The sequence below is a fragment of the Bombus vosnesenskii genome, unplaced genomic scaffold (assembly GCF_011952255.1).
Source record: "Bombus vosnesenskii isolate JDL3184/JDL3185 unplaced genomic scaffold, Bvos_JDL3184-5_v1.1 scf7180000013340, whole genome shotgun sequence".
NCBI classification, from domain to species: Eukaryota; Metazoa; Arthropoda; class Insecta; order Hymenoptera; family Apidae; genus Bombus; species Bombus vosnesenskii.
Window position 1 is genome coordinate 1,551,603 of NW_022882977.1, and position 26,669 is coordinate 1,578,271.

At 32.1% G+C, this 26,669-nt stretch overlaps 5 protein-coding genes across 9 annotated transcripts; 1 reads left to right on the forward strand and 4 right to left on the reverse strand.

Annotated features, from left to right (window-relative positions):
• Nucleotides 1-1,093: 1,093 nt before the first annotated feature.
• Nucleotides 1,094-14,488, reverse strand: LOC117236183 (F-box/LRR-repeat protein 16). Its single transcript, XM_033498903.1, has 7 exons — nucleotides 13,398-14,488; nucleotides 7,932-8,290; nucleotides 5,624-5,917; nucleotides 4,765-5,056; nucleotides 3,730-3,925; nucleotides 2,235-2,383; nucleotides 1,094-1,569 (listed from the first exon to the last, which is right to left on the reverse strand). The coding sequence occupies exons 1-7, from the start codon at nucleotides 13,492-13,494 to the stop codon at nucleotides 1,421-1,423; spliced, it is 1,536 nt and encodes a 511-aa protein (XP_033354794.1). The 5' UTR covers nucleotides 13,495-14,488; the 3' UTR covers nucleotides 1,094-1,420.
• Nucleotides 14,489-14,791: 303 nt separating this feature from the next.
• On the reverse strand, nucleotides 14,792-16,891 carry LOC117236184 (actin-related protein 2/3 complex subunit 1A-A). Of its 3 annotated transcripts, XM_033498904.1 has the most exons (7): nucleotides 16,494-16,891; nucleotides 16,381-16,425; nucleotides 16,051-16,311; nucleotides 15,682-15,972; nucleotides 15,419-15,597; nucleotides 15,075-15,344; nucleotides 14,792-14,995 (listed from the first exon to the last, which is right to left on the reverse strand). In XM_033498904.1, the coding sequence occupies exons 1-7, from the start codon at nucleotides 16,522-16,524 to the stop codon at nucleotides 14,957-14,959; spliced, it is 1,116 nt and encodes a 371-aa protein (XP_033354795.1). In that variant the 5' UTR covers nucleotides 16,525-16,891; the 3' UTR covers nucleotides 14,792-14,956. The 3 variants fall into 3 exon arrangements, with proteins under 3 accessions (XP_033354795.1, XP_033354796.1, XP_033354798.1); XM_033498905.1 differs by having other exon boundaries at nucleotides 16,381-16,888; XM_033498907.1 differs by having other exon boundaries at nucleotides 16,051-16,331; nucleotides 16,381-16,888.
• A 459-nt stretch (nucleotides 16,892-17,350) lies between these two features.
• LOC117236181 lies at nucleotides 17,351-21,563 on the forward strand. The gene is made up of 7 exons (XM_033498902.1): nucleotides 17,351-17,620; nucleotides 17,923-19,726; nucleotides 19,789-20,025; nucleotides 20,109-20,482; nucleotides 20,587-20,814; nucleotides 20,882-21,059; nucleotides 21,135-21,563. Exons 2-7 carry the CDS (start codon nucleotides 17,954-17,956, stop codon nucleotides 21,165-21,167), a joined length of 2,823 nt encoding a protein of 940 aa, XP_033354793.1. The 5' UTR covers nucleotides 17,351-17,620; nucleotides 17,923-17,953; the 3' UTR covers nucleotides 21,168-21,563.
• Nucleotides 21,477-23,272, reverse strand: LOC117236190. 3 transcript variants are annotated; one of them, XM_033498913.1, is made up of 3 exons: nucleotides 23,124-23,272; nucleotides 22,011-22,361; nucleotides 21,477-21,851 (listed from the first exon to the last, which is right to left on the reverse strand). In XM_033498913.1, exons 2-3 carry the CDS (start codon nucleotides 22,356-22,358, stop codon nucleotides 21,612-21,614), a joined length of 588 nt encoding a protein of 195 aa, XP_033354804.1. In that variant the 5' UTR covers nucleotides 22,359-22,361; nucleotides 23,124-23,272; the 3' UTR covers nucleotides 21,477-21,611. The 3 variants fall into 3 exon arrangements, with proteins under 3 accessions (XP_033354804.1, XP_033354805.1, XP_033354807.1); XM_033498914.1 differs by lacking the exon at nucleotides 23,124-23,272 and adding an exon at nucleotides 22,981-22,998; XM_033498916.1 differs by lacking the exon at nucleotides 23,124-23,272 and adding an exon at nucleotides 22,831-22,954.
• A 1,281-nt stretch (nucleotides 23,273-24,553) lies between these two features.
• On the reverse strand, nucleotides 24,554-26,650 carry LOC117236166. The gene is made up of 3 exons (XM_033498895.1): nucleotides 26,301-26,650; nucleotides 26,067-26,226; nucleotides 24,554-25,399 (listed from the first exon to the last, which is right to left on the reverse strand). The coding sequence occupies exons 1-3, from the start codon at nucleotides 26,405-26,407 to the stop codon at nucleotides 25,190-25,192; spliced, it is 477 nt and encodes a 158-aa protein (XP_033354786.1). The 5' UTR covers nucleotides 26,408-26,650; the 3' UTR covers nucleotides 24,554-25,189.
• Nucleotides 26,651-26,669: the final 19 nt, after the last annotated feature.

Genomic DNA, 26,669 nt, shown 5'->3' on the forward strand with positions numbered 1-26,669 from the left:
AACGTTGCACTTATTGTGCAACGGCGGCGTAAAATTCTCTTTCAATACCTTACATGTTGACTTGGATCATTACTGACACTGATTCGTTTTAAATAACCGTCGAAATATAGTTAACAGTATTAAACACGTAAAATACGTTTTTTTTTTTTCTATATTGCGATATATCATTACATTTAATGAAAAAACATTGGGAACTTAGCTAGATGTAAGCCTTAAATGTAGGAAACATTAATTACATGACAGCAGAATATACATAGGTAAAATATAAGTTAAAAACTTTTTTTTTCTTCTAAATAGTACATACATGTGCAATGATCTTTAACGTTTTTTTTTCTCTTTTTTTCATTCGTTTATTTAGCAACACATCGTCGAGCAAATGAAAAACTCGCAGGATCGTGATGTCTCGTAAAATAAAAGTTCTCGTTAACACGTAACCGGAATGTTTTTCTGTACTCTTTTTTGGTTTCTTTTATCTTTTTGTTTTAATCACTTTATTACGATCGTAGCTTGCTTATTATACCTTTCTTTCTCTCAAAAAAAAGCAACGCGTCTAACGCGTTGATAATTACGCGCATCCTTAAAACGTTGAAGCAGGTTTAAACAACGCCCTAGACATATGTATATAGTCAAAGTAGAACAACATACGTATAATAAAAATTTATCACAGTTCTAACTGTTGAGTCTGTCGTGTCATTTCGTCGTACAATATCTACGTCTTTTTATATATCATTTTTTCATTTCTTTTCTTCGTTTTAACGAGAACCTACTATAATTAAACTGTCTCTTCGTTTGCTTCCTGTTTTCTGTTTTCTCTATTATCAAGCGGCGACATATGAAACTCCATATAAGATATCAATTTATTGAGAGATGCATACTTTTCTGCATTTTCTTCTTTTTTTTCTTGCATTTCTTTTTTTACATATTTTTTTCAAACGCGTTTCGACGAAAAATGCAAAAACGGAAAAAGGAAAGAACAAAACGAATCGAACCGCATATACGATCCGATAAGAAGTTGTAGCATCGGCGAGAAAGGAGTGCGATTCATACAGGAGCTCTGGTGTATTAAAAATGTCTACGCGCTATCTTAGTGTTAACATGTTTGCATGTTTTTAGGGCTAGTGTTTTTCTTTTTTTCTTCTTATATATCTTTTTTTTTTTTTCATTTTTTATATCCTTTGTCGTTACAAGAGAGAACAATAATTTGCGGTACTGCTTGTGTATGGACGTCAATTGCTTCTTTCCTATCTGTATCCGCATCGTCTCCTCCTCTCGTAGTCAGTACTCTTGTTCGTTCTAAATATTGCTTTACGTGAAACATCTTTTTATGTTGTCGTCTCGTTCTATAGGAATTGAAACGTCTTCTGTGTGGAACGCAAAGGAATTTGCTGGAGCTGTTGCCCTGCTCCCAACGAAGCGTCATTTATTCGATGATTAGGCAGCGCGGTAGGTGTTCGCGCAAATAATCGAACAGCTCTTGAGACGTTCCTGGACAATTAGTTAACTCTAGCTCGTGTAAATGTCGAAGCTGAATCAAGCTCGATAATCCGCTACTTGTGAGCAATGGGCACCCTGTGAAAAATTTATGTTCTTTAACAGAAATGAATTTTTACTTTTCCTCCTTTGTGAAATAGTATAAATTATATAAAAAAGTTTATGTATACAAAGAGATCAATTTTTGAAAGATGATAACACCATTGATCAATGATTCAAATTTCTTAACTCCTTAATTCTTTCGAATACCTTTTTTCTCTTTGTGGAAGAATGTAAGATTCTTCATCAATAACTTATACATATTAGGTTATCCGGAAAGTTTCTTTCGTTCTATAAGGAAATAATAGACGCACAATGTTTTTTGTTTTATATTAGTTTATTGAATTATGCACGAACATAATAATAGAAATAGAATGAAATGGATCATACTTAATTCAATAAAATAATGTAAAACAGAAATTATTTTTCATCTATTATCGCCTTATGAAACGAAAGAAACTTTTCGGATAACCTAATAGAAATAGATAAATTTTTGAAAGGTAAATTTTAATGCTTTTTAATTGTTTGTGAAATATTATAAGACCATTGGTCAATTATTTATATATGAAAAAGGGTAAATGTTTGGAAATAACATTTGTTCAATAATTGTTCATCTTTGAGAAAGGGGGGACGGTGAAGTTTATTCTTTAAATTTCGACGTGCAATGTAGGGGACATATAGAGCAGGCTTTAGGTTGATCTTACCTGCCACGGAGAGTACTTGTAAGGATTTCATGCCGCACAAGTGCTGAAGTCCAAAGTCTCTAAGTAGTATGCACCATCTCAAGAACAATGCGCTCAATGATCCCATTGTGGAAATGTAGCCCACGCCTATATCTGTGATATGCACACATCTACGCGAGATGAAGAAAGAAAAGTTTAACAAACTATTTGCTTCGACTCTTCTCTTAATATAAAGTTTTGTCATTTTGTCATTTTTTTCGTTGCTTTTCGATTCATATTTTTCATGATATCGTTCTTTCCTAGAAACGAACCTTTATCCTTATATCTTAATCTAATTTCTAAATATAATTATTTATAATAATTATATCTAAATTATGGATTTATCATAGATTTATAGATTGAGAAATCTATAGCTGCAACACATTATTATTTCACTTTCTAAATTAAAGATTATATGATTACATAATTAGAAACTTCAAGATAATAAAGAAAGGATCTATGACGTCTATTCACGATGTCTTCGCCAAATTATTTAATGATTGTTTTCTGTTCATCATAGATTCGTTAACGTCTCCATTGAAGACAAATTGGCATGAAAACGAAGCCAAATCATTTGAGCCCAGATTCGAAAACGACATACACTCCTATCCATAAATTATCGAACGTTTATTAGTACATATATTTAAGATAAAGACAAATGAATTTTGTAATTACAAAAATGAAGTTGACAAGTTTATAAGTCGTACGTATTGAAAGAAAATTCAATTATACTATGTTTTGAAGATATTATTAGAAATCTATTTTAATAAATATTATGTTTAGGATTAACAAGTGGCAGACGAATTATGGACAAGAGTGCTTAGTTGATAAAAGTGAAGGATATAGCGTGTTCTGCTGTATATTTAAAAAAATGTATCCTATAGTGTACTATTCGGAAAACAAGTTCCAGAAATTTTTATCCACATAAATCATTTGCAATTTGAAAATCAAGGTGTTTGGATGTGACTGTGAATATCATCAGTTAGAATTTCGCTATATCGCTTAGAACAACTGTATATTCTATATATATATATATATTATCTCCTACAGCCAGCCAATTTGTTGCTAGATTGTTAGTTTGTCTCCTTAGGCGTCTGAATGCATCGACGAACGCTGATTCATGGACGTATTGCACAATAGTTGATCGTAAATAGAATGCTTGTTAACGCGTTTAGTATGTAGAACATGAATGGATCGTACGGATTCACCGCGGTGGGTCGCAGTGTCATTTAGCGCGATTTAAAAGAAGAGTTAAGAAAAAGGGAAGTATGCCTCTTCATTTTCGTCGGTTGCAGCTGAATGCCTCTTCTCTGAACTCATTGGAAACCAACGTTGCAATTTGTTTTCAACTGATTTACATTATTGAATATTTAATGTTTTGCTTCATATATTCTTTATCATCGTTCTTTGTACGAAACTTTAAAAAATGTTGGATCCCTTTTTATGTTAAGTCCTACAATAATTAAACAGTTCTCACCTGTCCAATGTGAGCTCCTCTAAGTGATTCAGATCACAAGCAATGTACTCTAGAGCCGCATCGGTGATTCTCGAGCACCAGCTCAGATCCAACGAACGAAGCCTGGATAAGTTTTCTGCTATCAATTCAACGCCATCATCTGTTACTTTACTGCATCCAGACAGCGACAGGACAGTCAGATTGGGCAAGGAATGTACTGGAAGATAAGACAGAAAATGAAGAGTATATTATACATTCTCTAAGATTCTTTTTTCTTTTTTTTTTGTTTAATCTTTTTCATTAACTTATTACAGAGAAATACGAAACTACCATATAAATAACGACATCTGGTCGTTGTCCTCGAAGTAGCTACGTGTACTCACTTAGAAGCATGAGTCTGAGCTGTTGCTGACAGCTTGAAAGCTAAATAAAGCGGTGTTCCTTAATTCTAAATTTATAATGGTCGGATGCGTGCACCACCTGACTTAATTTCACGGTATCGTCATCAAGAATTATTTCTACCTGGATCCTAGCAAAACGATTTTGCAACTGTCCCGCTTTACGCGACGTTAACGTCTTGAGTTATGTTGGAGTATTTTTTACTATATATACACAACGAGGACACCACTATAATAACTAACATGATAACTCAAAGACTAATTAGTACCTATTCTTATTATATTCAACCACGTTATAATATCAGACACCTCGAGTGTCTTTAGTGGAAGACAATTTGTCATTTTATCACAGCAGTGAACATTGCTCAACGTTTTATTGTTATATATGTCAATTTTTCAATTTTTATTTTTTGTCATACTATAGTAGAACATAAATAATTAAAAGTGTGGATACTATATTCAAAAATAACTTTTCGTGATATGACGCTCTTTCATGTTATATTGATTTTGTATTACTAAACACTCCAAATGAATATTTGCTCCAATTTTTATTTAAATCTATGTCTTATGCTTTAATCGAAAGACATACGAAATGTCTTATTCGAAATAAAATACGAATAACATCGCAACGCAAGATTTTAAAATAAAGGCTCCTTACCAATATTGACTACACCATGATTAGTGAGTTCCCAGCAGGATTGCAGCCTGAGGATACTAAGGGAGCTACTTTGAGTGGCGTGGAAATATCCAAGAGCGGCATCGGTTACATGGTAAGCCTGCAACGAGAACTCGTAGAGGCTCGGCAGCAATTGAGCGACAGCACCGACAGCTTCATCGGCCACATTAATACAATCCGACAAGGAGAGCGATACTATTCTAGGTGTTAAGCAAGTCCACAGGCCGGCTTCCGTTATCTCGTTGCAACCAGCTAATTCCAGCTCGAACAACGCCTAAAAATATAAAAACATTAGAGAATACTTCTACTCCCCCTTTCCTTAATATCTACTCATTAATTTACTCTGTATCAAATAAATGAGCGATATAAAGAAGAAAAGAAAGAAAATAGTAGCTTGTTTGAGAGCTTTGAAAACAAGAATGAAGTCTGTAGTAGTTCATTTATTTAATCAACAAGATATGCATGATCAACATTTTGAAAACAGTTGATTTAAATGTCTATATTTGGATTGCACAGAATGTTTCAAATATTTTTGACTGTAGAAGTTGGAGAAAAATGACCTTGAAAGAAAGTTCATCCCCAACGTACTTTTTATTAAAATTTACTTAACCTTTTTCATTGTCAGTTTTTAATATAGCATAAACGAGACATTTAGAATAAAAAAGGCTTATTTCTGAAAGAAAAATTCAATTAATTCTTACGTATTATACACCAATAAAAATCTGCTGTAACTTTAATCTGCAATCAAAAGGTAATAATGCTAATTTTTTAAGTGAAATATTTATGGTCTTTAAATTTAATGGTTGTTTTGTATTAAGGAAAGTTACATGTATGTATATACCTGTAGATGATCTAAGAGAGCTTCAAGCCCCCTGTCAGTAACGGCGCAACATCTAAGCGATAACGAATGAATATTTCTCTGCGCTAATGGGAATCCGTGCGTCAGTTCCGGGATATCCTCATCCGATGCGCCGAGAAGAACCAACGAATGAAAGCCTCTTCTAACTAAGGAGGCGTAGAGCCGTGTGCGTGAACTAGGAGGCATGGCACGCACCTCACGACACCTCACCACGGGCACTAAACCTGCCCAGAGTCGAGGTCGCGCATAAAGTATATCTCGCCATCTTAAGCACACCTGTAAATCACCGAATCGTTACATTTTTGTATATTTTTAGAAATATAAAGCTTCAGGAATAGAACATTTTAAAAATATAAAATATATCAAAGATGCAAAATTTTAAGAAATGTACATCAATTGAAAAATTCACGGGTACTCGATTCGCCATGGAATAAATTAAGAATCATGGAAGTGGAATCTCAATGTTGTTAGATTTTCCGTTTTATTTTTAGGTGTGCAAGTTATTCTAGAAAACCTTTGCCAGGATGATTTTATATGTTTGTGACAACTGCTTAATAAAATATTTATGAATGCGCACGCAGTGCTTCCATTTTTAATCGAGGTACGCTGGCAAAGTCTACGTAGAACCCTGTGGGACGGACATCCTGGAATAGACGTCTTATATAAAAACTGCATCAAGATTGAATCAATATTAATATACTGTTCAAAGAAGGTGGGATAACGTTTGTTTAAATCTTAAACAGTATTGTTAAGAGACTTTTCCTTTCATCCTATCATGTTAGAGCGTCTAAGTAACTAGATAAGTTGTATTATGTATTTATAGATTTATATATGCTTATTGTTCTGTTCTAAGCAGATGAGAGAATCAATATTTACTGTTCCAAGGAGAATAGAATGATGCTTTAATTTTATGACATGAACTCTTAACTGGTATCGTGAAATTATAAGCGATCCTCTCAACAGTTGGAACTTAGTTGTTCCAATTAAGTTACTTAATTCTAAAATACTTCATGCTTTTTAAAACACGAAATGGATTTAAATACCCTAAAATTAAATAATCTATCGAATTAAAATTTAACAATTTAATTTAATAGATTATTTAAACCAATATTAGAACCAGAACCAGATGACAGTTAAGAACCTTGTATAAAATATATGCAAGATCGTATATCAGTCTAATCTCCCGTGAAAGATCATTCGACCAGTATGAAAAGGCTTCTAATACTATTATTTATAATTGAACAGCGTTTCCAAACATAAATCAGTAAATCAGCCCGAGTTCACGACGTATGCATATACACAAGTCGATAGCCAAGAAGTTTGACGTCCGTTGCTAAACAAATATGTCATTTAACAAAGCATTACGCAACAAGACTTTCCTTAATCACAAGTGATTTATTTTACGACCAAGAAGAATCATCTTGCACGACCGTGAAAAGATTATTATCTAATCCACATCGTCAATCTTTACTATCTTTAATTCCACGGCGAATCAATGCCAAGAATTGAGGATTGAGCGCATTCTACTTTTCCAATAAAATTACAAGCTTCGACAATATATAGAATGCAGCCAAAAGTATTATGGAAACGATATTATACAAGAGGATTCCGTATGCAAAATTAAATTAGTAGTATCAAGTGAAATTTTTTCATCCGAGAATTAATTTTAAGCTCAACAGACACTATAATACCCATTACTTTTCTATACAAAATCTGCATGACTTTTACGAGTAGTTAGATTCAAGAAAGTACAGTGGATAGTTTCATTAACAATACTTCATTTCGTCAATAATAGTAAAATAAAATTTTAGCAGTTCACAATCTACTTATCTGAGCCTAAACTCACATTATTTGAACTAAGTATCATAAGTGGCAGAAAAATCAGCAAACTTCTACTATACAAATTCTCTTTATAAATTATATCGTACGTAATAAATTCTCAAAATCTTCAATACTGTGCCTTCAACGAAAAGCTGTTATTCTACGTTTTTGATGTACTTTCGCATAGGGAATCACTTTCTGTCCTATGTATGTCATACAGTATTTTATACAATCCTCTTAACTGCTCCCAAACAAAACAGATAGAAAAGAAGATAACAAAGTATGCATCAGGTATTCAGTACAAGCGCCATTCTTCTTTGATTGTATATTCTAGTGTAATTCTTTCAACCGAACTTATCTTACTTCTTACTGAGGACGGAACATGTTAACACGTTAAAAAAAGAAAAAACAAAGATGAGTGCAACTCTGTTGCAAGTTAGATTAATAACGATCGTTTAATCGCTGGCACCTGAGCCAAAATCCTCCTCTCGATGGCGGTGAAGTAGAGGAAGAATTTACTGAGGAAATGATCGTCTTGCATCAGCTGATCCCACGTGGTGGGCGCGACGTATCCGCCCGTTCCACCGCTCGCCAACGGCACATTCTTCCCACGATTTCTCGATATCCTTGCTCTGCTCGGTGTACCGACGTTGCTCAGGCTCTTGTTGTTCACCGAAGGCATGTTGCTTATCGACGTTGGCACGCTCCTGCTTGGCTTTTCCGGGGTTGCGTTCGCATTATTCGCGCTCTGCAAATTCGTGTACGGAACACCGCCGCTCCCGCAGAACACGTGCGTAACGCGTTCCATGACGCTCGCCTTTCCCCCACCTGAAACATTCCCATGGTTTATTTAAACATCATCCTTTGTTTCAACTACCAATTGATACTTAATACGTTTCAATAGATATTGTTTAATATTCAAAACAATAATTGTATTTCTTTTATCATCAGATTTAGGATTAACTTCTTTTCATTTATGTTATGTATTACATGTATTAATTATATAAACAATATTTTATGTATTATATATTCTGACTTCTATACTTCTGACTTCTATAATGCTTTGTCAACTAATATTTTTAAATTTTGTCAATATTAAAGATAAATAACAAGATTTGGGAAATAAATATAATAGAGAGTAGAGAATCTATTGAAATGTTTTATCCTGAGAGTCCTAAGATGGTTTTTGCATCCAATATTATTATACAATAATCCATTTGGATCAAACAGGCGATTAAATGGGATGATTAAGAATGTCAAGGAGTTAAATAATTTATGAATTACTTATATGAATTATTATATAATTAATTTATGAATGCTTGATGACTACTAAAACTTTTATGAATGTATTATCATAGTCGTTTGGAACAGTGTAGAGGAAATATCGATAAAGCTCGATAAAGCTGAAAGTTGTTAGGTTTCAGAAGACTCCTCCGTGTTAAAGGCTTTCGTAAATTCCTTTAAAGAAATATTTACTTTCTCGATTATAAACACTCATAATCGAACATCTGTATATGAAACATTCGTTTGCAGGAACAGATCTATGTTGTTCATGAATTTAAATATTCACGATGTTTGCCTGTAAAGTCAAATTTAGGATGAACTATCCTTTCAATGATCATTGATTTACAGAGATCTCCACGAAAATATTTTAAATTTATCAATTTGAATAAATCATAATCACCTCTGTCAAATATATTACAAAAGAATTCAAAATAATTCTTTTCTTCCATTGAAAAAAATTGACATCATATTATCAACAATACAAAGGTGTTCCTTGTCTAAAAAAGGATTCCGTATCGATGTTTATAGAAATAATCTAAAACATAAGCTTCTTCCAATGACCAAATAGTTCTTCGATTATTCGAGTAATATTTTTAAAACAATCTATAAGTTGAAATAAACTACAATTATCTACATTAAATAATCTGTCATAAAATAGCATTTACATACAAAAGAATTCCTTTTTTCTATCACAAAAATATTAAAAATATTATGTGTAGACAAAGGTGTTTAAAACAAGTTTCTATATCCAATATAATTTTTAAAGATCCGTGCTTGTAATGAGGACTGAAGAGCATGTCTTTAAAGGCTTTTCTGTAAAGGTAAACTTGCTGCGAAGATGCGGTAAGTTATTTTCGTTTTATTTTCGAACTGTATGTCCCATTTGGCTCCGGGTACATCTCTATTTCCTGTCTCTATCTCTCTATCACATGGCAAGCATTTTTTCCCCGCGAATTGTGCCCACCTACGATTAACACGTTGATTGCTACGGTGATGGTCGCAGTTGGTATACTACGGATTTATATGTAAATTCATGGTTTTATATGTATAATAAAAGAAATGGAACTTTAGCAAAAAATTATTTTACCTGCTAAATAATATAGAGACTCTTGTACTTCGGACATTTCATACATTTTTTAAATTATTCACATTCTGTGCATTATTGCATTTTAAAATTTCTCATAATTGCGTAAAAATCCGCAGTCTAGTCATCCGTGAACCACGTTACTAAATTCTTTAAAATAAGTGGTACAAGATAAATCTCATAGGTTAACAAATGTTCAACAATATGGATGATTTAAATACTGTAATCAGAAAAGAATGTGCGAATATAATATAATTTTCTATTGTAATGTATCGAAATATTGTAATTAATATAAAAATTAAATGTTATGTTGCAGCATATTTCAATCTATTACGGCTTCCAGAGAAAAATATATAAACTTTATGTGGCAGTTAACGCGTTAAAGTACAATTCTGCTCTCTTATCCAACTTATTTATCAAGCAACAATAACGTATCTCGCATCACATCTATTCTATCGCGAGATGTAGCTCGATCGATAAGTTTATCGAACGATAGTTTCGCCGGTATTCGCAATCGAAAGAATGTATCGAATGGATTGTTGAAAAATGTTTCCGATTCGAATAAAATTCGTTGCAGCGTGACAAAAATTTTCTATACGCCACGACACTTCAAATTTATAGCCAGTATTGATCAGTTCCACGTGTAAGTAAATAGATATTCCCTACTGCAGAAATCTTTGTTGAGAACACGAAAATATGGAGATTTTTAAATACTTACTGGTCTAATTGTCTTTAATGTAATAATTTGTTTTTCAGATGGCGAATTAACAAGATGTAATATGAAAATTATTACAAATGTCTCGTACAACTTTTTATTTTCTTCTCTATGTTAAATTCAAACATAAAAGAAATTTTATATTTATGAAATGAATATCATTTGAACCAAAGAAGTTTGAAATCATATTAATACGATAATTTTATGATATAATGGCAGATAACTATGTATCTATATGGAATTACAATAATTTTATATTAATTTAGAAAAACAAGAAAAGCTCTATAAAATTTCTAATCTTAACGATCTTAGAGTAATTCCTTCACATTCATATAATATAATTTATAATAATCTAAACTTCGTAGATAATCAAAATAAAAAATAGAGAATCGAATGAAGTTCATCATCTAATCCTAGTTTATTTTCTTGCAGCATCTAAATTTCATGAAAAAGATTAAGAAGATGGTTTTGGGTTTTTGTTCGAAGAAACAAAGACGATCATGCGATGATACAGTAACGAATGATTAATTGTTTGAGAGGAGGGGTTTGGCTGATCTGCCACAATTTTATCAGTCGTGCAGGGGCTCTGGCGGCAATCCAGCCGCCACGGTGATTACCTATTTTACGCGTTAAAATAAATCTCTTGCTCTGTCGCGACTTCTCGGCCGTATGAAAACCGGCATGCGTACGCTGCCTTTTGTCTGCCGGATTCCCATTCAAGCAAACCCGATGCTCGGGCTCTCGTGTTCGTCAGACACGACAAATCGTCGATTCACCGATATTTCCGGTCCGTGAATCGTCGACCTAGTCATGTCAATCGATACGATGTTCTCGTGCTAACAATTAACCACAATTAACAACGGTTGAAATAAATTCAGGTGTCACGTTCAAAACATACAATGCCTGATCATTTATGACTGCATTATTATTGCCTCTACAGTAGCGCACGAAATCAAACGAATTGAGCGGATATCTGTGGAAACTTTTTATGGGTATGTTATGTGTTATACGAAACATTTTGAAATGTCATTAGTATTATAACAAGGCGTGATTATGACAATTGTATTGATAAAGTTTGGAACAAATTAGCAAGTGTATATGGATGCTACAAGATATTTAATGTAAATATGTATTTCACAGAGATTGCAAAACTATTTAAACAGTTAAGTATTCATTATATTAATAAACCATGATATTCAGTGCAGTCATCTTAACCTGTTCTATATATCTTTATATGTCTTGTATATATCATATATACTTTTATATTATTTATATAATAGTTTATTTTTTAATTAAAAGTATATTATAAATATACTTTTTGCACAATATAATACACTACATACACAGTACGTATATATCTAGAATGTTTCATTATTAACTAGCCATTATTAATTTCAACAGTTTTTGGAAATTGGTATTAAATGTATATCTAAGATAAACAAATGTATCAGATATCCGTATCCTACTAGAACTCAATAGAAAAGACTAATACTCGAGAGTAATACTTCTTAGAAATATACTTCTGTTAGTAAATGAAATTATATTAGTATGACTATAGTTGAGATGGTTAACATTCATATACGAACGATAGGAAACCAGGATAAGTTACAGTTAAATACATATTTCAGCTGACAATGGTCCAACATCTTTGCCATATTTTTCAACGATACACGAGGCCTAACAACGTCTTATTAAAACTTAAGCTCTAGTTTTAGATACTGGATATTAGATATAAGTATCATAAAGTTAACCTCTAAATGAGATTCAAAATTAAACCTCAAGTCATCCATAAAAAGTACATAAAAGATATAACGTTGTAAAGGTATAAGTTACATTGAAAAGATTGTATGTATGTATATCTTTCCCAGATTTTCAAGCAAATGGAAAATAGAATGCAAGGTAAAAGATTACGAGATGGCTAAGTACTACGTTTCCACGTGCATGAGGACGAATGCTATCGATTCCATTGCAGTTCAGATTGCGACTAAAACCACTTGGTGGCCGCTTTAACGAACGTTCCGGAGGAAGATCGTCGGGACAGCACCGAGCATACGATGCACCGGGTAATGTTGTACAACGCAGAATTAAGAAACATTGACCAAGGAGCGGTTCAGGGTTGCGGTTTAACAGAAATCAATTGGTATTTGTGATTACGCAATAATGGCTGGCCAAATTCGTCGATCGCCCCGCTTCGGCGACTGTTTAAGATTCCAGCACGGTGAAACAATGAATAAAAAGGACAGGAAGAGAAAGAAAATTAATTGGTAATAACATCCTGTCGAAGCTCTCTTTAAAAGAATCGACGATTATGAGTTATATGTTTAAGTTAGGTCGAAGCTAGACAATTCCAAATTAGGTATCGATTTAAAATTATTCTCGAACCATTCACATGAAGGATAAAATAAGTTACAAGGTGCTTGAAATAATTAGAGGATCGTCCTTACTCGAATGAATTTATTGCTCAGCAAGTTATTCAATAGCTTGAAGGCTTGGTAAATACCATATTGAATTGTGTATTTAGTAGAAACGTTAATAATTTTCAAAATAAAAGATACAGAACGTTAATAATTTTAAAGATGAAAATCACAAAAGAATGTTTTTGATCGTATTTCTCATTTCTTGATAATGTATTAAAAATTCATATATTTCAACGTTAACAAATACTTTTAAGAATTTCAGATCGACTCGGTTGAAAAAAAATCGCATTTGAATACTCGGTAATTCCTTAATCTCTTCGATCAGTCCATTTTTCCAAATTCCTTAAATACATATGCGAGGTATGATTCCTCTAATATCTTCAAGTCCTATATCGTACTACAAGAAAAAAAAATAATGTTAATTAATTCACCAACCATGATGTTTAGACGCTCTTAGCCCCAGACCGTTGATTCTTTTGGTCAACTCGGCGCTGGCTCTTTCGACGACCCCCTGCGCTGATATCGAAGACATCTCTCAAGAAGCGGAGGCGCACTCCCTTTGCTCAGCCACGACTTGTAGTCAAGACAAGTAGGGACGCGTGTGACCGTGGTTGCAACGTTTCATATTCGACAGCCACGGAAACAAAACTCAATCTTCGAGTTTTACGCGGTTCCTCTACCACTCTCCTGTTTTTTCCTGCGTTTCGGTTCTTCTTTTTGCGCTTGCAACGTCCAGCTGCTTTCACGACAATAACGGGTTCCTCCAGCACATAAGGTCAATCGTTAATTCCATGAAAGTTGTTCGATCATAACGTTCAACAGCTTTCTAAATTTATCAGGTGTATCAGCGCGCGTAGCCAAGGAGAACGAAACGCAACCCTTCGAGATAGCTCGTCGCATGCGGCGAATCGATGACGGAACGTTTTGCTGGAAAGATCTATTTTAATCGACAGCTCGTGACAGTCGCGTGAACCGTTTGACGAAAGATTTATATGTCACAAAAACGAAAGGGGACGATAGTTCAGAACGAAGAAAAAGAAGTGGAAAAGATAGATAATGACGAAGATACGTTACGATATAAGTATACGTTCGACGACTAATATTCTTCGTATAAAACGAACAAAATATCACGTTCGTTAATCACGATTCGAGTTTATGTAATAAACTTGACCACTTCACTAAAAAGTGTACAAATGATGGAATGCCTCTTCAACACTAGCTGTCGAATCGATAAGCATCATCGGCACAGACATTTCTATCGACGATGATCTGGTTTATTCGCGTCTAATACATCCCCACAATAGTTGTCGAAATAATTGAACGCGCCACTATATCCGTTTCCCGTTCGTAGAGCACGATGTGGACTATGCACACAGCCTTTACACCGCGGTGCTTCTCTTTCTTTCCTTCTCTGTTTATGTACCAGTCATGATACCGAGCGAAAAACAAAGTTAGAAGGTGGAGCTGCTGCAACGAGCACGGTACATGGGGGTGGTTTGTGCGAGACTGAATCGATATTCGCGCTGAACTTGTCCGGCTGCCCCCCACTCGAGCCGCACGAGACCGTGTGGTTTCCAGGCGCGAACCAACCTTTTACGCCTGACAAACAGTGAACCAACGTACTTATCGGGTCGCCTGAAACTATGCAAACCAGTCGACGATCCGAGATGAGCATTGCATTGATCGCAACAGTGTGTAGGATGACGTAAGGAGGAGGTAGAGGAATTTAGCAAATGCGATTTGACGCTTTAAAATTTTAAGTTTAAATTAAAGTTATGGATCACAAGGCAAGGGAATCATATTAATTTATCTACACATATCGACAAATGTTTAGCTAAAAATATAATGTATTTTGTATAGGAGTAATTGATATAATTGAAGTATTAATGAGAAATTGTATATTTTCTTTCGTTTCGTTTCAGATTTAACATTTATACATCTTTTCAATTGATGTAACATCTTCCGTCTTTCTTTGATATAAAAAAAGATTTTACTTATGCTATCTTGAGACCAGCAATAGAATTCTCCAGAAGCTAAATTAGAAATTAAATTGTTAGTATACTTGTATTGATTATATAGATGTGAAAGAAATTGTATAGAGATAAGATTTACCTTGAGATCCCAAACTACCAATTGACCATCTAAACCGCTCGTACTAAATTCATTATCTGATACTTTGCGCACACAGTTGATAGTATTTTGATGTATACTGTCTAAGGCATTATCGTTCGTGTCGGTTCTCGCTTGGCGATCTAACGATTGAAATTTACGCATAGCGGACAAACCAGCAGCCTCCTTTTTCTGTGTATTGTCTAATTTTGATACAAAATATAGTTGACCATTATCGTCTATAGAATACAGCATAGGCATACAACTATGACCCTAAAGGAATTATTTAGTTTGTGAGTCATATATTTATAATGAAAATTATCGCAGTTGAAAATATAAATAAATACCACAGCGATAATGGAATTGGACCCCATCCAAACACAACATAAAAATGGTAAATGCTCTGTATACAATCGTATAACAGCATTTCCTTTAGTAGCATCTGCAATGCAAATTGATGAATTGTGTGCTACCCAACAAATTTTATTGCCACAAGGACTAAATGCAACAGAGTGTATCCAACCTCCTGAGTATAAATAGAAAGGAAATGATTAATAAATATGACAATAAGATTTCTATTAGCATTGTAATAAAAAGAACACTTCTCTACCTCCATTGGGAGTATTCTGGAATTCGGCAAGTAATGTTCCTAAAGTATTACTGTGACCCCATGGACCATTACCAGGTGCATCTTCCATGTCACTAATAAATGCACTAAATACACGAACTTTATAATCAGTGGATCCAGCAACCAAAACTTTATTATCTGGGTGCCAATCGACTGTAGTTACAGTAGACCTTAATGGGCGTTTTATATGCTTACACTGCCACCAATTGTTTTCAGAAACAAAATAACAAACAGCTATTACTCTACCTCCAGATCCAACAGCAAATTTATTTTCTACAGAGAAGGAAGCAAGCAATTTTTCAGCTTACATTTATTCAAACCCAAATCAACCACACTTCAGCTGGCTCATACCTAATGGTGACCACTTTACACATGTTGCTGCACGATTTATTCTTAAAAGTACCCATGCAGGATTCCACTTTCCATCTCCTTCCTGTGTCCAAACGTATGCATTCTTATCTGCGGAGCATGTTACTATTCGATTGGTATTTGGTGCCCAATCAATACCCATAACATGCATATCATGTTCCTGTAGATTCTGTAACAATTTCCAACCACTCGATGTGCGTTTGTAAACTTGGATCTCATTGTTATTTGGACAAATAGCCACTTCTGTAAAAAATATATTAACTCTGATCATTGATTGGCAAAGGTACTGTACGCGTCAAACAAATGTCAAACCTTTTTTGTCTTTATTCCAAGCATGACAGCTGATAGCGTCAACACCTAAGTTATGAACTTCTGTCATTTTGTATTATATTTTTTACCTGAGGAATTCAATAAATTTTACATACGATATCTATGAATCACCACACATAACCACATAAAACGGGTGCGGTCACGTATGTATTAATGTTATGACGGCCCTCCAATACTCGCCACCAGAGGGATGCACATCAAACACACAAATCTCGAAAGTCTCCACTCTACTTCAGTCTTCACCTTACTCTTCTCTCTTTATTTTACTAATCATAGTTATTCCAAATTCCAACGTCTGACCGGTCTAATAAACGGCCTTGTTCAGAAGTCTTTTACTCTTTGACTGACGGACGAGATTACTTATGCTTACTAAGAGGCTTCAAACGAAACACGCTTTTCCTTCTTTTTTCTTTTCCTTTCCTTTCCTTCCTCTTTCCTTCCTAACATAGTAGAGATTGTATACTTGGGTTAACTTCATGTACTAACATGATGATATGATACATAGATATGTTCGTGCAGGGATTCGTATTACGATGCGTTCATACGTCTCACGGTTCAATTCGTAAATACAGAAAGACAAGAAAGGAACTCAAGTATGATTAGTTTAACTTTGCGAAAACAACGAACATACGTATGGTAATATCATCATGCTCATATATAAAATTAACTCAAATATAAAAAGTAGTAAAAGTTCATGAATATCTCGGAAACTAACGCCAAGCAGCGGTTATATAGCGGTATATATAGGAAAAAGTTGCTCAGAATCATGTTATTGACGACATATTTGAGAATAAAATTATATAATTATCATTTATTATACGTAATCATTAGTTCAGTTTAATTTACCTATGATACCAACTTTCTATATAATATTAGTGTTCCATATATTGGTAGTTCTGAATTCGATTGTGGATATGCAATTGGTCTTTGTTCAGTTTATATAAAAGAATATATTTATGTATGTATATTGATATAGAACATTACAGTGTATTTCTACGAAAACATTTTGTTTGTATGATATATGTATATGTAATAAATAAAGTCTTTTAAAAAAATAGTATAAGCTCGATCGATTCAGATATCGATAAATACATTGCGGGAATCCCATTATTACATGTTTAGTAATCTCAATATTTTGTAGTTTGTAAGACAAAAGAAGCCTTCTAGTTAGTGATCCCTTGTTTTAAGAGAAGTATCATCAACTATTCACATTTCGATTTTTGTAAGTTATTGTAACAACAATTGTTATATTATTACATATTTGAACAAAGTAAAAAGTATAACTATCTAAAAGAGAAAATTTCTTCTCTAATAAAAGTTTAAGTTTGCTTGTATATATATATATATTATAATTTTTATTGTTTAATATCTTGTAAGTATTAAATGTAAGTATCTTGTAAGTATGTAAGTATTGCTGATGTTAAAAAGGCATCTTTACTTTATAAGACAGAAAGATTTAGAACAAAGATTATTGAAAAGTTGAAACGAATTTTTAAAAATATCCTTATTATATGTATGTTATAGAAGTATTCAAATCTAAAGTTACCAAAGAAAAATGGATGTAGATGAATGGATATTGTTCAATTCAAATATATTTTCAAACCAGTTTGATTTAGATTACAATCATATGAATAGTAGCTCAGAAGAAACAAGTCCTGAAAGTTATATGTATCCATTATTTTCAATATTAACTAATGTGGAATTACATATGGATACATGTAAAACTGATAACAATCATAACACATGTGCTATGTCCAGTAGAGAAAGTTTGGAGAGTAATAATGACTCAAATAATAATTTAGATTTTATTCACAAGTCTCAAAAGCAGACAGATATAATTTCATTATCTCAAAGTGATATATATAAAACAAAATCTATAGAATCTTTGAGCAATACATCATTAAGTGACTCTAACGATTACCAGATTACAAAAATAAAAGAGAAAGCTCATCAAATATGTACACTTCTGCCACTATATGAATATGATCGTGTGTTTGGAATTTTATATAAAAATCGTTATGCAGAGAATTATATAGAGCTTAGTTTGTGGGATTTATTACCAACGGAAAGGCCAGCAATAAAAATTTCTTGTAATATGGAATTCGTAGATGACAATTCTGTCAAATGCAAACAGATATTTTGTCACAATGGTTTATCAACACAGCAAAAACATGTTTATGGGAGAAAAAGAACTAGTTCTATGAAACAAACAAGTGACCTATTAAGCATGCAATATTCATCGAATAATTCAAATACCAAAAGTAAGGAGACTGTTCTACAAACAAGGTATAAAGGGAATAATAACAAGAATTATGGACAAATATTACATAATTATATGCAATATTTGAGTAATAAGGAAAACATTAAGAAACAGAAATTATCTGCCATATATAAACAGAAACAATTAAAAAATCCAACAAAAATGTTAGAAATATCAAATGTTGATTTAGGTAATATAAGACCTTACAGAATAAATTCTGGTGATTCATCATTTACTAATAAAAGAAATGTTATTAGGACAATAATTTCACCTAAAAATACATCGCCTAATATATCACCATGTTCCAAAAGCACATTGTATGATACTGCAACAAGTGATGTACCAGTTGTAGTAACAAAATCACAAGATTCATTTAAAAACATAGAAGTGAAACCATCAACTTCTACTGGAATTTATTCTATACAAAATACCAAACATGTGTTTGGAGGTACTAGAAAAAAAGATATCAAGTTTTTGAAGAAAACTAGTGAGAGCAAAAAAGATATTAATATAGAAAATACTAGAATACCCCTAAGGATGCAACTGGATAAAAGATTAGAATTTATATTTCCCGATTTAGATAAGAATTACATTAAGAAACTATGTGGAAGATATTCAAATACAGATCTTAGTTTAGATAAACAGTTTGAGGAGTTAATTAATATCATAGTAGAAGATAGACAAGTATGTCCTGTTGAAATAAATAGCAAAATAAATCAGGAAAAAGATTATGATATAGATGAAAAACATAATTATTTAAAAGGAATTTTTCCTAATGCAGACCCTGCATATTTAAAAAAAGTTATAGTACAAACAGCTAATGATCCTGCTAAATTAGACCAGTTCATAGAAGATCAATGTAAATGTCCTACTTATCTAACAGTAGATGAAAAAATAAGACGAATGCGTATTACAGAACAGCAAATGCTATACATTCATGAATTTGATGTGAAACAGTTTTTAGAAATGTATCCATCTCCACATACATATTTTGAAAATTCAAAAAGAAAGTATGGTTACAATCCTGACGCACTTGAATTTTTGAAATATCATTTTAATAAATTTGAGGTATGTATGTTAAAATATAATATGTCACTTGCGATATATAAAGCATTATTTGAAATTTATAGGTGGAAACTTTAATGAATGTGTATCAACAGCATAATTATCACTTGACTATAACTGCAAACGCTTTAGAGAATATGGAACCAGATAAAAAAACAAACTATACAACCATGTGGGAAAAAACTCTATCAAATGATATTCCTTTATTGCATGAATGTGCATTTATAAAACATAAAAATCGTATTACAGAATATCAAAAAGAATTAAAAAAAAGAGAAGATGAAGAATTTGAGGAGTTACAAGTAAGTTATTATATTATAATACACGCTAAAAAAATGTTATACACTGAAAAGAAAATAATATCATTTTCTTATTTGTTTACTAGAAAAGAAATGAACTTTTAACATGTCAGTGCTGTTTTGTTGAATGTATACCATCTAAATGTTCAACATGTGATGATGGCCACGTATTTTGCAACTTGTGTATTGTACGTGGAACTCAAACACAAATTGCACAGGGGAATGGGCATGTTCCATGTTTTGTAGATTGTGATGGAGAATTTAGACTTTCGACTCTTCAGAAAGTATTAACACCGATGGAATTTAGTACATTTGTTCGTAAGAAGCAAGAAAGAGAAGTAATGTCTGCTGGAATCCTAGGTTTAGTTTCATGTCCATTTTGTCAATTTGCATCTATACCTCCCTTAAACGATAATGTTTTTAAATGTCTTAATCCCGAATGTATGAAAGAATCGTGTAGGTAAGTTCGATTTAAAAAGATACAATAATTATACTCACCAAATTTATGTTATGAGAAAATTCTTCATTTCTACCATTATTATGCACTGTTATATTTTGAAATAGATTATGTAAAGAGGTAAATCATATACCGCTTAAATGCTATGAAGAAAAGACTGAGAAAGCACGTTTGTTTTTGGAAGAGAAAATGACAGAAGCACTTGTACATAAATGTCACAGATGTAGCCGTCCATATTTTAAGGAGGATGGATGCAATAAAATCACTTGTGTCTGTGGCTGTATGATGTGTTATCTCTGTGATGAAGAAATTACTGGATATGAGCATTTTCACAAGTATGCATCACATAGAAGTTGTTTAATTTAGACCCTACTATTATTAATAGAAATATTTGATTACCAGAGGTATATGCCCATTAACGAGTGACGATTATTCATTAAATGCTGCAGCAGTTCAAGCAGTTGCTAAGAAAACTATGAAATACATAGAAGAAAAGGATCCCAATATAAAGATAAATGCTGATATTGTTTTCTTAAATACACAATACAATCACAGAGATGATAATAATCAATTAATACAGGTAAGATGTTAGTTTAATGATTTACAATTAAAATGTAGCTTTATTGATATTAAATACTTCTTATTTACTTTATAGAAACGAATAAACAATATAACAAGATTTGATTAAGCGATATGTAAGGTATATATAGGGTTTCTCTTCGGAAAAGGATTAGTTTTGTGTAGCTACATTATAATTTTTTTTTCATGTGTTAAATATTTGTAAAATGTAAAAGAATGATATAAGTACATTTAAGCTCTATTATACAAAAGTTGTATTCTGATATTTGATTGAAATTGAACATTTTTGTTAACAATTGTTGAAATTTTATTTGGAATTGTCTAATATTTGATAATTTTGCATTTTTATACATTAATGACTGTTGATAATGGAAGAGGTAGAGGTAATATACAAACGAGATAGAAATACAACAAATCATCAGATGCATCTATTTTTATTTCGAATATTATTAATGTGTACATGTTCAATGTATCATAAAACTTAATAAATACATTACTTTTTAAACTTAATGAAAATATTACTTTCCTTTTTCCTTTTTTTACTTTTTAGTATTTAGTAGCCCATTCGAATGTCAATAATTCCTTCTCCATAGTTATGAGGAGATTCACTGGTTTGAGATTGTGAAGTAGTAGTAAGTATTGGCATAGTTGTTCTGGGATTCCCCTTAACATTTCTATTACTATTAAGATTTTCATTGTTAGAATTTACGTTATCAGAATATTTCTTATTGCCACTTGTACAACCAAGATTTTCATTACTTATTGGCTGTATTCCATCAAATTCAGTAATGATCTGCAAATGATTATTTGAAAATTAAAATATTTACTTTAATATAAAGATCTAACTTATCACTAATGAAATTACATATCATTTAACTTATTCATATATGAAATGTATATGTATAACATTTTCAAAGAACTTCTGTCATTGATGTTGTACTAAGTAACTTACGATTTCGCCTGTTAACGGACTATGACAAATCCTCACAGCAGTACAAGATTCTGAGGCCTTATTCTGTTGGTTAACTTTGTGTGGAAAGAGTTTTTCTAATTGTTTATGGAATGGTGACTGGTCTGATGAGACTTGCATGTATGCCGGCGTTGGAAGTGAGTGTCCTGGTGTAGGAAATAAATGTTCTGGTATAGGAAATGAATGTCCTGGTGATTCAAATTGATGCTCCGGTGATGGAAACCAGCGTTTCGGGTGGAAAAATCTATTCAAGGGGCTCCCATGATTTTCCCGGAAAACATTAGCATCGGCCACTGTCAGTAGGAGACATACAGCGAGAATTTGTTTCATCTCCTAAATAATAGAAATTAATATTAATATACGGTAACGTGCAATAAAATAAAGCAAGGATATGATACGCTCGTTCCGATACACAATGCTACAATAAACTCGAAACAATACCGAAGTTACTGAGAGAAGGAAAAAATACTCATTATAACTATACATTCATCCATTGTGCAAAAACATTGTTGGTTAAACAGAAAAAAATACTATTGGTTAAACTGTGATTCATAATCAAGATGCTTAACCAATTACATATCCTTGGCTGATTTTAATCAGATTTTTTCTAAAAAGTCTCATCAGTATTACTGTATTTATACGTAGGTTTCATGTAAATTTTTACCATGATGTGACCTCGAAATTCATTCTATATCTCTAATTACGAAGAAATCACTTTTATTCTTAGTATGGAGTAACATTATTTTAAATAATTTCTCTCAAGTTCTTTCCAAGTGGTAGTGGCTAATATAACATACATAACTATCTCATTTCCTTTGATACCATGGAGTAAAAGTACATTTTTTCTACATTTTTTTAGTTTTCTAAGCTAATCAAGACAAGCTAATTGAAGGAGTTCAGGGACAAAAATATAGAAATGATAAACGGCCACGGGCGCTATGTCGTAACTCACCGTTGAAGAAGTACAAAGGACAATTTACGTTCACCGAATTTACCGGTCATAGACAGAGAGAGAGAGAGAGCAGACGATCCGGAACCGTTTAAACGTTGGCGAGGCCTTTTGGAGTATATATATATATTTTTATGTATACGTACTTCTGGGGCTACTTTCGACGATTTGAGTCTTGAGATTAGCAAATACCATTAATCGCATAAGTCGCAAGCAATGTGTTTTTAAACGTGGATCACCGTGAATTTATGGTAATTTATGCCGAATTGCGATCATCGTAACAAAGGTCAATGTAAGTCAATAGCTTTTGCGATTTGATCATTTGTGTTACGATTTAACGCATTGACGTAGGGGCTGTCGATGTGAATTGTAATCTTAAGGCGTAGCAGAGTCATAAAGTCAATTAATCAGAATGTTACAAATGGATTGTCAGAAAAGCAACTTAAAGTTTTAAGCAAACGTAGTTTCATTGAAATACGATCATCTTTCATAAATGCAAAATTCATGTTTCCAAAAATGTTCATCACATTAATATTTTGTTCATTCTTGTTATAGTCAATAATGAGGTTTTGGAGAATGGACATTTAATGTGCATCATCCTAATATGTGCGTAATTATAAATTGTAAAGTAATTACAAGATGAAAATATTTCGCTATTCAAACGTTATATATATATAATATATATAATAATATATATAATATATATAATATATATAATAATATATATAATATATATATATATATATATATATATAATATATATATTATATATATATATATATATATATATATATTATATATATATATATATATATATATAAATATTATATATATATATATATATTACACCGATTCTAAACGCATCATGTCCTATTCACGTACACCATGCAGCTACTAAGCGTATTTATTCTTTTCTTAAGTTTCAACTACTTTGTGAAACGTATTCTTCTCTTTGTCTGTCAGAAATATACATTTTTATAATTATCATTCACCATATAAAATATTTATTTATATATTGTATAATTATAATTATTTCATTTTTCATATTGTCATAAGTCGATTTTCAGCCGCGTAATAAATCTTTATAATTACTATTTCAAAGAGAATTTGTCTAGAATAATAGAATATGTATAGAATAATTCTGTTTTAAATTTCTTTAGGTTTACCTTACAATGGTGGCGCCGAGAACGTATTCCTTGGGACGACCCAACGACTTCATCACTAATGAGAAGCAGCGATAAAATATTAAGCAACGTATTGGGTTTGGGAATGGCTAAATTCGAATTCAACAAAAGCGTTAAACTCGCAGTTTTAAAATTATTAGTCGCTGAAATTAACGTTTTAACGAACAATGTTCAAAGCAGCAACGTTTTTTATTTAATGAATGCGTCTGTCTTCAAACACCTCATGAACATATTGGGACCATTGTCATCGAAGAATAGTGATAGAATTCCTTTTCCCGAGTAGAAATAAGAATCTGATAAAGACTGGTTTCACGAAAATGTGGAAATTCCTGTAATTTACAAAGATTCGCCAGGAAGTCCTGTGTCAACGTCAGAGGAACCATTGATCGAAGAATCTTCAATATTTGTCGAAGAATCGTCTCTTTAGAAGAAATTTTATAGCTATAATATTTTTTACTATTGGCGTTTATGCGGATTTATATTTCTATGAACATAGTTTATAGAAATGGGTAGCCGGAAAAAGTTTATCATCTATATGCCACTTATTAAGTATTATGACAAGTATTATTTTTTGTGTATTTTTGGTATATTTTTAAGTACTGTGATTAACACATTTTGTGAACTTTTGCATTAAAAATTTTTGTTTTTAGATGTATATATATGTATCTTTGGTTTAAGTAGTAACAACATATTTAGTTTAAGCATTATTTTAGATGATTTATATAGATATTAATTCCGTTGCGTCGTTTGGATACTAATCAAATTATTGAAGCTATTTCCACTAGCAAAAACTGACCATTTTACTATGTTATGACTTTACAACTTAGAATTTTACGAATAAGGAACTGTATTTTCCTCGAAAGATCAGTCATAAAAAAGTTGTACTAGAAGAAGCCCTTTAAAAACAAATAAACATACAGTATAGGATACATTGAAAATATACAGAATACAGAGTACTATAAAAAGATATAGTGAAAATAGAAAAACAGAAAGGTAAAAAAAGAAAGCTATTATAAGAAATATCGATGTCAGTTTTCTGGAAGTATCAGTTCGTTCTGCTCTTTAAAAAAATTCGGCGTTTCGTTACTGCTCCGTATGGGCTCGTCTCGCGTGTTTATTAATTGTTTGAGCTTCTCATAGTCGTTCTTTCCATGGTAAATATCTTCTAAAACGAATGTCGTGGTCATAAGGACAGACACTCCAGCGAAGATCACCCACATAACCAGTTCGAGCGTGACCTGAATGAATTATAAAAGAATTGTAATTATCATAATTTTCATTTAGCAAACTAAAAATCATAACGAATCGTAACTGAAAATCATAATAGCTTTTAAGCCAAAATTTTAAGAATTTAAATGTCAAAGTATCATCACCTTTGTGTCTTAGTAAGTACAACTTAGAGTTGTAGTAATATTAATTATGAACTATTAATTAATATACAGTAACATAAAATAATATATAACTCAAAGGGGTTGTAGTACTCACTGAGAGGAGTAAAAAAATGTCTAATAAACGTAGATTTTAAAAATCGATCTTTTGTAAAATCAGCTTTTGAAAGAATTGATTTTACGTCCTATGTTGATTACATATTTTTTACTCCTTTCGATGAGTACTACCATCCCTTCAAGTTATGGACCCTTTTTTTACGACCATGCTATATCATATTAGAGATTTTATATTATATATCTTCTTATTTTCGGCCTCATAACCCTGAAAAGCACTTTGCTCTCAGTCTCTCTATGTCTATAATTTTACTTATTTTATTTACATTAATTTAATTTCTCACTTTCGGTCTTTTCTCTTCCTTCTCTCTCATAAGAGATTATATATATATATATATATATCTTATATATAACAATAATATATTCTATATAATACGAAATATTTATTTGTATAAATATTTACTTCTACTACGGTTTTCAGGATAATCTTTAAACGATGATTGACAGAAACCCATTGCCAGATTATCACTGGCAGAAGAATGATCAAAAGTAGTGCTTCCAGAGCGTGCAACACTATCAACGATATCGAATGATAAATCATCGATTTTCTTCGAAATTTCCGTCTACAATGACGCAGTTATTTTATCGTTAATATTAATATATATTCTATTTCGTAGTATCTTACATTTTTAAGTACCTATTTTCTAATTTTTCTTTTTCTTCTTGGTTTTCTTCTGCTTCGACTACTTCGTCGTTGTTTCCGTTATCCCTTTGATTTTTAATGTCGTACATGTTAAATGACATTTGGATAAATTAAATGTAAAGGATTTCCCCGAGAGATAACTGTTTGTAGATAGGAAGCATTCAGTACCGTGAATTTCCTAGTACATCTCATTTTAAATTTGTCAGATTAGACAAATTGGACGATGAAAAATTGGATGGACAAGGATCTTGCTATCTTTCGTTTGTTTTCATTTAGTTTCCATTCACAAGGTGAACAAAAAATTGCTAGATACCAGGGGATCACATACAAGTCATTTCTCTTATAAAAATTACTCAGAGTACA

Bases quoted from the DNA above. Each gene is read 5' to 3' on its own strand.
- LOC117236183 (XM_033498903.1), bottom strand. From the start codon at position 13,494: ATGTCTTCGATATCAGCGCAGGGGGTCGTCGAAAGAGCCAGCGCCGAG. The intron at 8,291-13,397 runs GTTGGTGAATTA...GGAATGTTTCAG, and splicing joins AAGAGCGTCTAAACATCATG to GTGGGGGAAAGGCGAGCGTC. The intron at 1,570-2,234 runs GTAAGATCAACC...AATTTTTCACAG, and splicing joins ACAAGTACTCTCCGTGGCAG to GGTGCCCATTGCTCACAAGT.
- LOC117236184 (XM_033498904.1), bottom strand. From the start codon at position 16,524: ATGTGGTTATGTGTGGTGATTCATAGATATC. The intron at 16,426-16,493 runs GTATGTAAAATT...TTCATAACTTAG, and splicing joins TGTGGTGATTCATAGATATC to GTGTTGACGCTATCAGCTGT. The intron at 14,996-15,074 runs GTAAATCTTATC...TTTCTAATTTAG, and splicing joins TGGTAGTTTGGGATCTCAAG to CTTCTGGAGAATTCTATTGC.
- LOC117236181 (XM_033498902.1), top strand. From the start codon at position 17,954: ATGGATGTAGATGAATGGATATTGTTCAATTCAAATATATTTTCAAAC. The intron at 20,026-20,108 runs GTAAGTTATTAT...TTTGTTTACTAG, and splicing joins AAGAATTTGAGGAGTTACAA to AAAAGAAATGAACTTTTAAC. The intron at 21,060-21,134 runs GTAAGATGTTAG...TTTACTTTATAG, and splicing joins ATAATAATCAATTAATACAG to AAACGAATAAACAATATAAC.
- LOC117236190 (XM_033498913.1), bottom strand. From the start codon at position 22,358: ATGAAACAAATTCTCGCTGTATGTCTCCTACTGACAGTGGCCGATGCT. The intron at 21,852-22,010 runs GTAAGTTACTTA...AATCATTTGCAG, and splicing joins GTCCGTTAACAGGCGAAATC to ATCATTACTGAATTTGATGG.
- LOC117236166 (XM_033498895.1), bottom strand. From the start codon at position 26,407: ATGTCATTTAACATGTACGACATTAAAAATCAAAGGGATAACGGAAAC. The intron at 26,227-26,300 runs GTACTTAAAAAT...GCGTCATTGTAG, and splicing joins AAAGAAAAATTAGAAAATAG to ACGGAAATTTCGAAGAAAAT. The intron at 25,400-26,066 runs GTAAATATTTAT...TAATTCATTCAG, and splicing joins TCCTGAAAACCGTAGTAGAA to GTCACGCTCGAACTGGTTAT.